Here is a 12,032-nt window from a genome sequence, read left to right as displayed (position 1 = left end):
ATGCACGTCTGTGTTATCTTTGCTGACTGCTTCTGAATAAGTTAGATTCTTGATGATCTGGCTTTTCATTCTGAGGTCCTTTGTAGTGAGTTTTACATTTATGAAAAGATACAGTTTTGTACCTGAACTGACTTACTGGAATTATCTGAAGATCCTAGTTGTTTTGTGTCTATTATTTCACATCAAACGATGAATATTCAGCATATAAAGTAGTACAAAGATGTTGCTTTCCTAAAAATTATACTCTGTGTTCATACTACCAATCCATTTTAGTGTACAGTTGTATTATTTTACAAATGAAGAAATGAGCTGGTTTTTGAAATCACAGAATTATGTTGGTTGGAAGGGACCTTTTGATCATCTAGCACAACCTCCACCTTCTCAAGCAGGCTCATCCAGAGCAGATTGTCCAGGACTCTGTCCAGCTGGGATTTGAGTATCCTCACAGGTGCACTGCACCACAACCTCTCTGGGCAACCCAGTGTTTGATCACTCTCACAGTAAAAAAGTTTACCTCTGCTTAGATGAAATTTTACGTTTCATAATTTATTCCCATTGCCTCTTGTCCTGTCAGTGGGCACCACTGGGCAGAGTTTGGCTCCATCTTCTTTACACTCTTCCATCAGGTATTTATACACATTGAAGCAATGCCCTCAGACTGAACAATTCCAGCTCTCTCAGCCTCTCTTCACATGATGGGTGCTCCAATCCCTTAATCACCTTTGTGGCCCTTTGCTGAAATCACACCAGTATGTCCATGTTTCTCTTGCACCAGTGAGCCCAGCACTGAACCCAGCACTCCAGCCAAACCTCAGTAGTGCTCAGTAGAGAGGAAGGATGTCCTGCCTCCATCTGTTGGCACCACTGTTAATGCAGTCCAGGATGCTGATTGTCACCTCTGCCATGAGAGTGCACTGCTGGCTCATGGTCAACTAGTTGTCCTCCAGGAGCCCCCGAAGTCCTTCTCCACAGAGCTTCTTTTTAGCTGATCAGCCCTGGTGTGTACTGGTGTATGGATTTATTCCTCTCCAGATGGAGGACTGAGCGTTTTCCTTTATTGAACTGCATGAGATTCTTCTCTGCCCAATTTCCCAGCCTGTCGAAATCCCTCTGAATGACAGCACAACCATCTGGTGTATCAGCAACTTCTCATAGTTCGTATTATCTGCAAACTTGCTGAGGGTGCACTCTGTCCCGGTGTGCAGGTCGTTAATGAAGATATTAAATAGTCTTTGCCACAGTATTAACCTGTGGGGTAAACTACTAGCAACTGGCCACCACTGGTGCCATTGATCACAGCTCTCTGGGCCTGGTAGTTCATCCAGTTTTCAATCCACCTCACTGTCACAAGGCATAATATTGGACAGGGTTTACAAGTAAAATGACTTAAATGCTGTGATGTTTGGTTTTTGTAAGAAAAGGGGTTTCTGTATGTTTCCATGTTGTAATAGTAATTGAAAGCCAACAGATACTAATTTAAATAAAGAGTGAAAGCTTGTGCAGTTTTCTTTTTGATGATTTTCTTAACATGTTTATGTAATCACAGAGAACAGCAAGTTTTGTTTGCCTGAGGGTATGCTGTCTCATTGCATGTAATGCTACTCTGCTGTCATTTTTCTACTAATTTTTAAGTCCAGGGTCAACTCTTTTTTTGGAAGGTGTTTACTGTGAATATACTGTTACCGTGTTATGACATAACATAATGAAGAGGAAACAATAATTAGTAAATCCACTGATATAGAAAGGATGTACTTTAAAGTAGGAAATAAATAAAAACATGAAAAAAACACAATCGTTTTGTGTATGCCTCTGCTATGTCTGAAGAAAGCCAGAAGATCATTCCTAGCATGTCTCTTTGTTGGCAGAATTTTACATGTGGCCATGTAGAAACCTGTTAGTGTGTTTGAGTGATGGGATAAATGTGATTTTGCTGTTAATGCAAGAGGTTGTTATGCCTCTTAAGAAAGTCTGTCTGAGGGTTTGCGACAATTCTTTATACTGAAGAAGTTTGAGTGTTTTCCCATTGTACAATTCACTTTTATGTCTGGTGTCCTTTGGGCCAGGGGTCCAACATCCTAATCGGTTACTGGGTCAGTGACCTTGTCAGTGAGGTGATGAAGGCAGTCTCCGCTCCCCATGTCTGCCTTTGCAGCTGTGAAATAGGAGCTGACTCCTATGGGCAGTGTTTCCAGGCTCCATTAGTGTTTGTTAAATCACTTTGAGCTCCTCAGAAGGAAGGTGCTATAAAGTGTTTAGTTATTCTACTTATGAGAATGTTTGTGACAAAAGGGTTTTTAACTTTTTCTGAACATTTCCTAGCTAATGCTTGCTTTACCCTTTATTCTCCCTCCTTCAGCTCATTTTGTCCACCTCAAAATAATAGTAGAGTTTGAAATGTGAGGCTAAAAATTATTATGACTTTTCTCAAAAAAAACCCAAAACCAAACCCACCCCACAGTTTTTCATTATGGAATCCCTCTTCTTGGCTGTCACAAAACATGCTTACTACAAGAATATCAATAATTCACACATACTTTTCTTTTTGGAACACATTAATGTATTTGTTAAATCTACTAGGATGTGCATGCTGCAGTGCTCTGGCTTATTTATGCTGCAGTAATGCTAGCAGTCTTTCATTCTGAGTTGTGCAGTGTAAATTGGTTTATAAGCATAAAAGAAAACTAAAATGCTTTAGGAATAAACTTTATTTGGGAAAGAAATTTGCACTAGATATGGTAGTAGAAGACAAATTTCAACAGAGTTTCTTCAGAAAATAGAGGATGGTACCACAAGTATTACCTTCCTCTTTTCCTTTTTAAAAAGAATTAAATACTCTTTTTTTTTTTTTTTTTTAACTGTAGTTTATAGTCCCTAGCATGCTAAAATAATGGGCTTTTATTTATTCTTGAATCATATTTACTTCAGGCTTCCTGGGTTATGATCTTTGTTTGCAGTGTCAAGTCTGTGATAAGTCAAAGATACTTAAAATATCTTAGTCAAGAAAATGAACTACTAGCACACCACCACAGTTATGTGGTACCTGATTTACTTTATGAACTATGACTATTAACAGTCTAAAAGTTCTTACTTGATCACTTTGATTAATACAGGATAGTACTGGAATGAAGTTGTGGAAGAAACGGTGGTTTGTGCTCTCAGATCTGTGTCTCTTCTATTACAGAGGTAAGTTCAGGAGAGCTTCATTAGCAAATTTTACTGGAAGCGGATAAATTTTAACATACCACTCAAGTATCAGCTTCTTATTTCTTATATTAATGGATTAAAATAGTTGTATAGCTGTCAATATCCAGGCCTGCTACCTTTTTCTTTTTTTTTTCCCCTGAATTACCAATTTCACATAATTACTTCCTGCCTGTCAGGTATGCTCAAAGGGCAAACTCATTCACAGCCACCTTTTATTAAATTCTGGATTGTAGTTTTCTCACTGCTTCTGTTGCTAGGAACTAAATATGCCAGGTTAAATCTGATGTTTCATGAAAATTAAGTAACTGCAATGGGGATAGGAAAAGGGATAGTGCAGGGGAACTGAAACTCTGCCTTTGGAATGCTAAAGAGGATATATATGCCTTTTGGGAATCTAATCAGTGTTCATGAATACTTATAAAGTGAAAGGTTGTCCAATTCCATATGAGTAAAGTCTCTGCTGTATTGGAACAAAGAAATCTGTTAGTACCCTTATGTAGCTATATCAGACTTACTTTACATGGGAAAAATTAGTTGCTTATAATTCTAGTCTGGAGATACATATGCTAGAAAACTGATTCCTTCACCATTACAGATTATTAACTGTAGTGCCCCCAAAGGGATAAACAAATGGGATTTGTGCATATGGAAGCATATTCAATCCTGAAATAAGGTGTACAACCATAATAATTTAAAGGATGCTAAGAGCAAAGAAGATTTCAAAGCATGGCAAAATAAGGGAAAATAAACAGTTAAGGCTATCTGCAGCCTTAACTGCAGACGAAGAGTAAGAAAGTGTTTCAGTTAAGGATGGGACTTTAGAACTGGTAGCAGTGGTGTTGATGCTGGTGATTCTGAAAGCAGTGACTGATGAATTTAAAATGCTGTTCTGTTAAAGTGCAGCATGGTTCTAATCAAGACAAATCAGGTTATGAAACTTAAAAGCTCTGTAACTGTTTTAGCAAATTCTGAATTACTGAAATCTAATTATTAGGCTTTGTTTCTTTATAACAAGATTTATACATAGTTGGATAAACCACTGCTTTGTCAGTTTTATGTTAATGGTTGGGCTGGATGATCCACAAGGTCTTTTCCAACCTTGATGATTCTGTGATTCTGTGTAAGTCAAAATTAAGCTATAATTTCAGTCATGGAGTCATCTACTGTGATACAGTTACACTGCATTTGGTTAGGTGGTCATTATGTACTCTGTGCTTTCTTATAGGATTTTCTTGTTTTAAACAAGTCTTCAGGCTCTCTTTTCCAAAGATTCAGAAGCAAGTGCTGCTTTGTAGCTGCCTTTGGAACAGATCAAATTGACAAAGCACTGCACATGAAGTATCTAAAAATTAAACAAAAAAGCAATAAGAAAACCAACAACAAAGAAAATAAATACAAACAGCTCTATAATATTTTGTATTTCTACATATTAGTGACAAATAAGCTGAAATGCAGCTTAATAGTCTAAATTGTTTATAATGTAAACTTAGCTTTAAGCTTCACTTACTAGAAGGCAGTTAAAGCCGATAAACTGTAATTAAACATGTATAATGATAGTTTCAAAGGTCTTAGAAATGCTACTAAAATACAAAAATGTGCACTCTTAACCCTGTGCTTTTGTGGTTTTAATTCTGTCTCAGATATTGAAAAAAAGAGACGAGAGCCATGCACTTACTCTCAGATCTCAAAGGGTGTTTCTGGCTGCACAATTGTGTTGATTGGTTTTTTTTTAGTTTTGTTAGTAAATGTAAATCTTACTGAACTTTTACAATTGTGTTGCAGTGTTAGCAGCTTACATCTGATTTGTAGATGAAGAGAAAAATTATTTCATTGTATTTTTTCAGACCTTAGAGAACACTCATTTTCTGTTTCATGGAGGGATAAAAGACTGCCCACTTTCATACTGGAAGGTTATTATTGCAACAAATAAAAGATCCTAGAGCTGAACAGAGATCTGCTATTTTTCTTTTGTATTATTCATACACAGCATACAAGTAAAGATGGGTATGGGGCAGTGTAACGTGTAGATAAAAGCTAGTCTGATTGGAAACAGATTTTTTTAAATCTGGAAATGGAATGTAGCAGTCAGTCTTTAACAAAGACCAAAGTCCTCCAAACATGCAACTGTTCGGTGGAACAAAAATGCTTAATGCTTTTATATTGCACTAGCGGGTGTGACTTATTACTAAGTCAAAGCATAATCCAGCAGAAGGCAATTTTGCCCCAAAACAGCTGTTCAAATAAAGTAAACCTCAGCATTTGACATGAATTTTGGGACAGAGGAAAAAAGGAAGATTTTTTTTTTTTTTTTGTATGTGTGGGTAGTAAGACGTAAATACTTGAGACGGGAAGGTGGGATGATTTCAGGCATATTTATGAATACAATTAAGTACTTGAAAGTAGATCAACTCCCCTAATTTTCTTTCTGCCTTTTAATCAGAATAATTTTATGCTCAGTTCTCTAAGTAAATAACTATACCAGAAAACATATTTTTTACATCTAACATGTCATGTAATATAAAAATAGCTGGGCAGAGTTTTCCCCTTATGAATAACTTAAAAGTTGTGGCTTTTCAGAATTTAGGGAGTAAAGAGAACCGGGGAAAGATTTTTAATTTTGTGTATAACAGGTAGTCTTTTGTGCATTTTATCTGTATTTTAACAGGATTAATTTTCAGTGCTTGAAACTTTGTAATATCTATGTTTTCATCTTAATTTCGTAGGTGCATAGTCATTTGTTGTGGGCAGTATCTTCAACTAGGAAAAGTATGATGGGGGGGGGGTACAGTCTCCTAAGATACTGATTGTAAATAGTTCTGTATCTGAAATACAATTAAGGCTGACTTTATGAATTGTATCCAATTGTTCTTTTATTAAAGTATAATTTGATTTAAGAGCTGGTTGTGACATCCAATTAAAATGTCAATTTATTATTATGTATTCTAAAATTTTATGTAAAACAAGGTTGTGGAAAAGGGTATGTGTTTTGTGGAAGAGTTTGTCTTTTACAAATTATCTGGAACATATGTATTCTTACAAATAAATCTTCATTCGAATTATAAAAATTTGTGGCTCAATATGCCTGATAACAGAAGAAATGTGCAAGTCTTCTCAAAGGCCAACCATTGTAAGTATTTTAAAATACTGCTCTCATAGATATTTGCAATTCTTACTGAGCAGGCAGTAAGTAGCAGGTATTGTTCTTGTCACTGAATTAGATGCTCAGTTTCCATCTCCTTTTCAGTTTTGCATATGCAGGTAAGCACTGATCCCCAGAAAAACTCAAGGCACAACTATTTCGTGGTGTTTTCCATAGGACACGTTCCATAAAGTAGCTCACGTGGTAAACTTTAACAGAACTAGCACACTCAGGAGGATTTTTTATGCTTGTCCTTCTTGGGGAAAAAGACAAAGGTAGCTGTTTTCAGGTGGCCTGGAATTCATGGTGCGTAGCAGGGGGAGCACACTTGTGTGATACATGTTTTGTGGCATAGGTGTTTTGGCAGAGAGAGACTGCACAATTGCTTTTGTGGGCTGCACACTTCTGAGACTGTATACAGATATATGCATAACAAATCGGTCTGCCTTTCTGATTCTTTAATGCATTTTCTTGTTCGTGGTCCTGTGTTGTTAAATGCAGAGTTTCACTGAAGTGTCTGAATACAATTATTATGTGTCAAAACATTTTGTTTCTCTAATCAAAGACTGTACATTCACAGATGAGAAAGAAGAAGGAATACTAGGTAGCATACTTCTACCTAGTTTTCAAATATCTGTGCTTTCTGCTGAGGACCACATTAACCGCAAATATGCCTTTAAGGTAAGGGAAATGACTTTTCAGTTTAATTTTATGTTAATAAATAGCCTAGTGATAAGAACTGAGTTGTTATACAAAACAGGATTGACAAACAGCTTCTGAGACTGATTTTTGCATAATACAGTAGCAGAGGAATCAAGTATTTAGCCATATTTAGCCATAACAACTAAAATTTATTAGTCTTATTTTTAGTTCATGGATCTCAAATACTGTGTGGTGTTTTATAGTATTGTAGACTGCATGGGCAGCTGATCTTATCCCATGAATGAAAATTCTGTAGTTATTTAGATACAAAGTATCTTTATATGTAATAAAAACAAGGTTTTATTATCACTTAAATCAGTATTACATCAATCATTGTTAGGAGTGTTTCACAGCTAATCTTTTTAATCATGTTATAAATCACTCTACTAAATATTTTCTCTTGACTTTCTTTTTGATGTTTTATGAGCTCCTTTTGGCTCTTCTTTTGGCCTCCTAAGCAACACATCATTTATTTACTATGGTGAGTACAAATTAAAACTTACTGTGTCATTCAGACTGCAGAAATCTATGCCTAAATCTTATTTTTAATAATTATATTAATTTACATTAATGGATAGTCAAGATAGTTTTTAATAATTGAAAAAAAATTAAGGGCTCTTATTGAGTATATTAATGGGGAAGCAGCTACAATTGAAAATTATAGGCAATTATTTTGAAAATATGAATGCAGTGACAGAGAAATGTTGAAGTATTCCTTCCAATATTTTTTCCTGATAATATTATTTGCAAAAAACTTATTATAGAAAATATTAGAGTGAGTTTACAGTAACATTTTTTGCCTCTTTTCTTTTACAGACTCTCATATTTTTATTGCAATGACCATGTCATTTCCAATCAGGCAGCTCATCCAAATATGAGGACCTATTATTTCTGCACAGATACAAGCAAGGAAATGGAGTTGTGGATGAAAGCCATGACAGATGCAGCACTTGTGCAGACAGAGCCTGTGAAAAGGTAGTGTGGATTGACAAAACAGTGGCATGGTGTATTTCTTTCTCATCTTTAGTTTGATTTATTTAAACGAAATGGTATGCCTTAAAATAGAATGTGAATTGGCTGAAGTAATTCCTCCTTATATTGAAGTCCCCTTATCAATCAAACAATGTTGGATAAAATTTTGAAGTAGTAAAAATAATCTGAGTTCTGATCTGAATATGGATGCCTTGAGTATAAGGGCTAAAAGCAAAAAAACCTGACTGATTTCTTTAGCCAGTGGCATCAAAAGAAGTGCAATGATATGTGCAGGCATGTTTGACTTCCCTGCCCTCCTGACTGAATAGCAGTAGCAGCTCAACTGATGGTAGTCTTTTAGACTTAGGACAGATTTAAGCCAAATTCACAACTGTAGTTCCTGGCTAAATTAAACAGTTGTACTTAGGGGGCAACCTGTGGGGACCCATTCTTGCTCATCGTTAAGCTGTCATCAAATTTATACTTACCTGACCCTGAAGCCTTATCCTTTATGTATCCATGTGCTGACAGTGAAAAGTAAGTAATCACTGGAAGTCTGGTGTTCTCAGAAACTGAATATTGTCTGCTGCCATCTAGCCAGTAAGAATTGTTTTCTCTTCTAATGTGGTCCCTTGGGTCAACTCCATTGCATCTCATCAATTGAAAATTTAAAAGCTCCTCATTATTGATGGCACAGCAGTTATTGATGATAGCTGCTGTTACTTGATCTATACTGCACTCTGTTAGTTCCTGCTACAGTGAAGCTAAATGAACAACAGTAATGCTGAGAAATTTTGAGAAAAATAGTTTAAAAATTCCATAGATACAGGTACTACAGAAGTTAAGGTACAATTTTTGCAGAATAGTAACCACATTCAACTTGTTGTCAAAATACAGTAAATCTTTCTGAATTTTGCATTGCTAGTGCAAGTCATTCCTGTTAACTTGTTCCTGACATTTCTATATCCTGTGTTCCAGTATGGTGCTGACAGAAGCATTAAATGGAATGCAGAATGATTAGACACTTTTAATGTTATATGTTTTAATGTTTTGTGAGCTTCTCAGTCAAACATATGAAAACTCTTACTTGCACAGAAAACTAAGAACACTTAAATTTTTACTTGTGCAACTTCTTAGTGATTAATTTTAAAGGGTTGGAATCCGACTTTCATTTCTAAAGTCATTTAAATATATAGATAGTATATGAAGTATTTAATTCTCTGTATTGGACAGCAGAGTGAAACAGCTTAACAGAAAAAATATGTTCTCTTTACTTTGAAAAAATAACAGATGTGCTTCAAGTTCTCAGGTGTTACGTGTGTTTTTCCCAAAATTGCTGAAAATAAAAGATTATAGAAAGGAGGAGTGGTAGGTCCAATTACCACAATGAAATTTGATCTGATTATGTATTATTTAATATTGTATATGAAAATGTGATGTTCTTCGTCTCCTGTAACCCTCCTTATGTTTGGGAACAATAGATTTTACGGGGAAGGGGTAAGCAGAGTGAGATTGAGCATAAGTAAGTAGATACTAAATAGCATTTTCACCTTTTACTTTCTCCGTTCAGAGCTTTTAAGAGATTGCTTTTACAAGAGTGATGTCACCTTGACAAAAGAAAATATCTTATTCAGCTTAGTGAATAATAAACTTAATCTGAAAAATCAGTTTTGGTTTCCATTATAAGTGTATTGCAGAAAGCTATGGGAGCTTACAGATAGAGAAAGGATTAAACCAAATCAGGTCCACTTAACTTCAAACAAAAATCATGTATTGATTGTATAGGCACTTCATAGGGGGAATAATACTGTAGTGGGTCTTCTGAATCTTTTTTGAACTGGTGAAATGACCTTCATTTGGTATTTGCAATACTGTGAAGACTAAAGGTATGAAGAGGACATCTCTGTAGTAGAAAAAAAATAATGTGAAAAAAGTGTATGTCCATCTGACAGAGCCTCCTTAGTATCGTCTTCGTTGTCTCTTGAGTAATAGTCAATGCTCTATGGAAAGTATTTAGTAAACAATATAGACAGATGTTCCATTAATACTTGTGACATTTAACATAAGTAGCATTCTAATATGTTAATGTAAATACCATTTTTCTGTGCAGTTCATTAATACAGCTGTACAGTTATGTTTGCTGCCTCAGAAAGCCTGTCAAGATATGCAGTGAGCTCACCCTGGTGCCTGGTGCAGCTTTGCAGGCCAGTTGTCCTTCTAGGCTGCAGTGCTATGGCTGATCTAGCATGATGGATGTGCAGTCTACCGCTGTGAATGGTGTTCCAGCCTCCCAAAAGGCTTGGCCATGCATTTCTACCCGCTTCTTTCAGCTGCAGTTCTTGTTCCAGCACTGGTGTCTGCCTATTTCAGGTGTTTGGCAGTGTGTAGGCAAATGGTGGGGATTCCCAACACAGTTGAGCTTATCTAACACTTTTCATCCAGCTATACAAATTCCTGCAATGTGCCTTGCATTGCTTTGGGTGCTTATCTTACTCCTTGGTGAATCAGTGTAGCACACTAAATGAGTAGAAAAGTACTCAGCAGCAAAATCAGTAGTTTTCTGCCTGGATATTCACATGCAGAACAGTCTTGCCAACAATCAAAACAAACGTCAGAAAAGCAGCAAGAAATGCAACTTATATAACACCATCTTGTTTTAATTCAGGCAAGAAACCTTAGAACAAAGCAGAAGTAGATGTGACCGCTTTGAAAAGTTTGTTAGTAGTCCTGAGAGAAAATACATTTCAAGACCAATGAAGTCTTAAAGACTTTCACATATTTTAGCTATAATAAGGAAGAAAATCCTTCAGACAACCATTTTCTAAAGAATCTTTTCTTCCACTATCAAACCAGTTCTTAAAATGAACTGTGTAGCAAGATGTGATCTTACCCAGAAATGCTGTTCCTTCCCTGTATAAAGCTGTTAAGTATTAGGCATTGTATTACTTCATCTCTAAGTAACCTAAAGTTTGGCATGCACGTAGCTCTAAGCATAAATGATTTTGATTCAGTCAGATTTAGCCACTGCCTTTGTTTCTCAGTTCTGTTTTTTCTAGATGTTCTAACACTGTACTGAATACAGTTTTCTGATTTTTCAGATACTTATGATACAATAGCTGCAGTTATTAAGAACTTACTTCCTTAAATATTTATGCAAGCTGATATTGAGCTGCTCTAAGTGCTTTTTAATATAAATTACCCAGTGATGTCATAATATAGTTCTTTAAATCCAGAAGTCAAGGTACTTCACTGCTAATGATACTCTGGAAATCCAAAGCCAACAGTCTGTTAAAATTGAATGTTTTAACCTTAAATACTTTCAGAGCTACTATCTGTATCTTTATTTTTCTGAGAATTAGTTTCTTGGAGAGAAAAAAATAAAAGGAATATTTAAAACATGAAGTTTTGGGGTTTTGTCCGGTTTTTGCATAAAATATTCTTACTTTCCATGTATATTTAGCCACATAGAAACTGGGGTGAGAAAATAAAAATGTAACCATTTCTTTTAGAACTGATATGTAGTCACAGCAGAAAAACTCCCTTCTGATGTATAACTGCAGGGAAGGACAAATATTATTTGGTCTTTTTGACTTAACTGTAATTACTCCTTTGTAAGCATTTTTATTTTAATTTTACCTGGATAGTAAATCAAGTTTAATGTACTGAGAGACCTATCAAAATAGTTAAAACAGAAATACTTCAGTCAGTGAGGAACTATTTAAGTTTATGACTCAAAACATGATCTCAGTCTCTCTGGGTTAGCAAAGTATCTTACTCATTCCATATTGTATCGCTGCAGATCACAGTTAAGTTGCATCTGTGAGTACTGATTGCTTGTGTTTGTAGATGCTAATTTCCACCAATGTACTGATTTATCGTTTTCTTCTGAAATTCTGATTACTCTCCCATGCTTAAGAGCATGGCTTTTTTATCCTTTTGTTGTCAGGTGTATGTGCTAGAGCCTTTGTTTCTTCTAAGTGATGTAGCATGTACTTTTTTTTTTTTTTTTTTTCCT

General features: G+C 35.6%; 1 protein-coding gene across 11 annotated transcripts in view; it reads left to right on the top strand.

Annotated features, from left to right (window-relative positions):
- Positions 1-12,032, top strand: part of PLEKHA5 (pleckstrin homology domain containing A5) — a 187,281-nt gene that overhangs the window by 124,933 nt on the left and 50,316 nt on the right. For all 11 annotated transcript variants that reach the window (XM_026862748.1, XM_026862765.1, XM_026862756.1 and 8 more), the window contains 3 exons: positions 3,111-3,183; positions 6,924-7,024; positions 7,905-8,020. In XM_026862748.1, the coding sequence (XP_026718549.1) occupies positions 3,111-3,183; positions 6,924-7,024; positions 7,905-8,020 (290 nt within the window). The remainder of the gene's footprint in view (positions 1-3,110; positions 3,184-6,923; positions 7,025-7,904; positions 8,021-12,032) is intronic.

The sequence above is a fragment of the Athene cunicularia genome (genome assembly GCF_003259725.1).
Source record: "Athene cunicularia isolate RWA chromosome 1 unlocalized genomic scaffold, athCun1 chr1_part2, whole genome shotgun sequence".
Taxonomy (NCBI): domain Eukaryota; kingdom Metazoa; phylum Chordata; class Aves; order Strigiformes; family Strigidae; genus Athene; species Athene cunicularia.
Note: the sequence above shows the minus strand (reverse complement) of the source record. Positions and strands in the feature narration are given on the sequence as shown.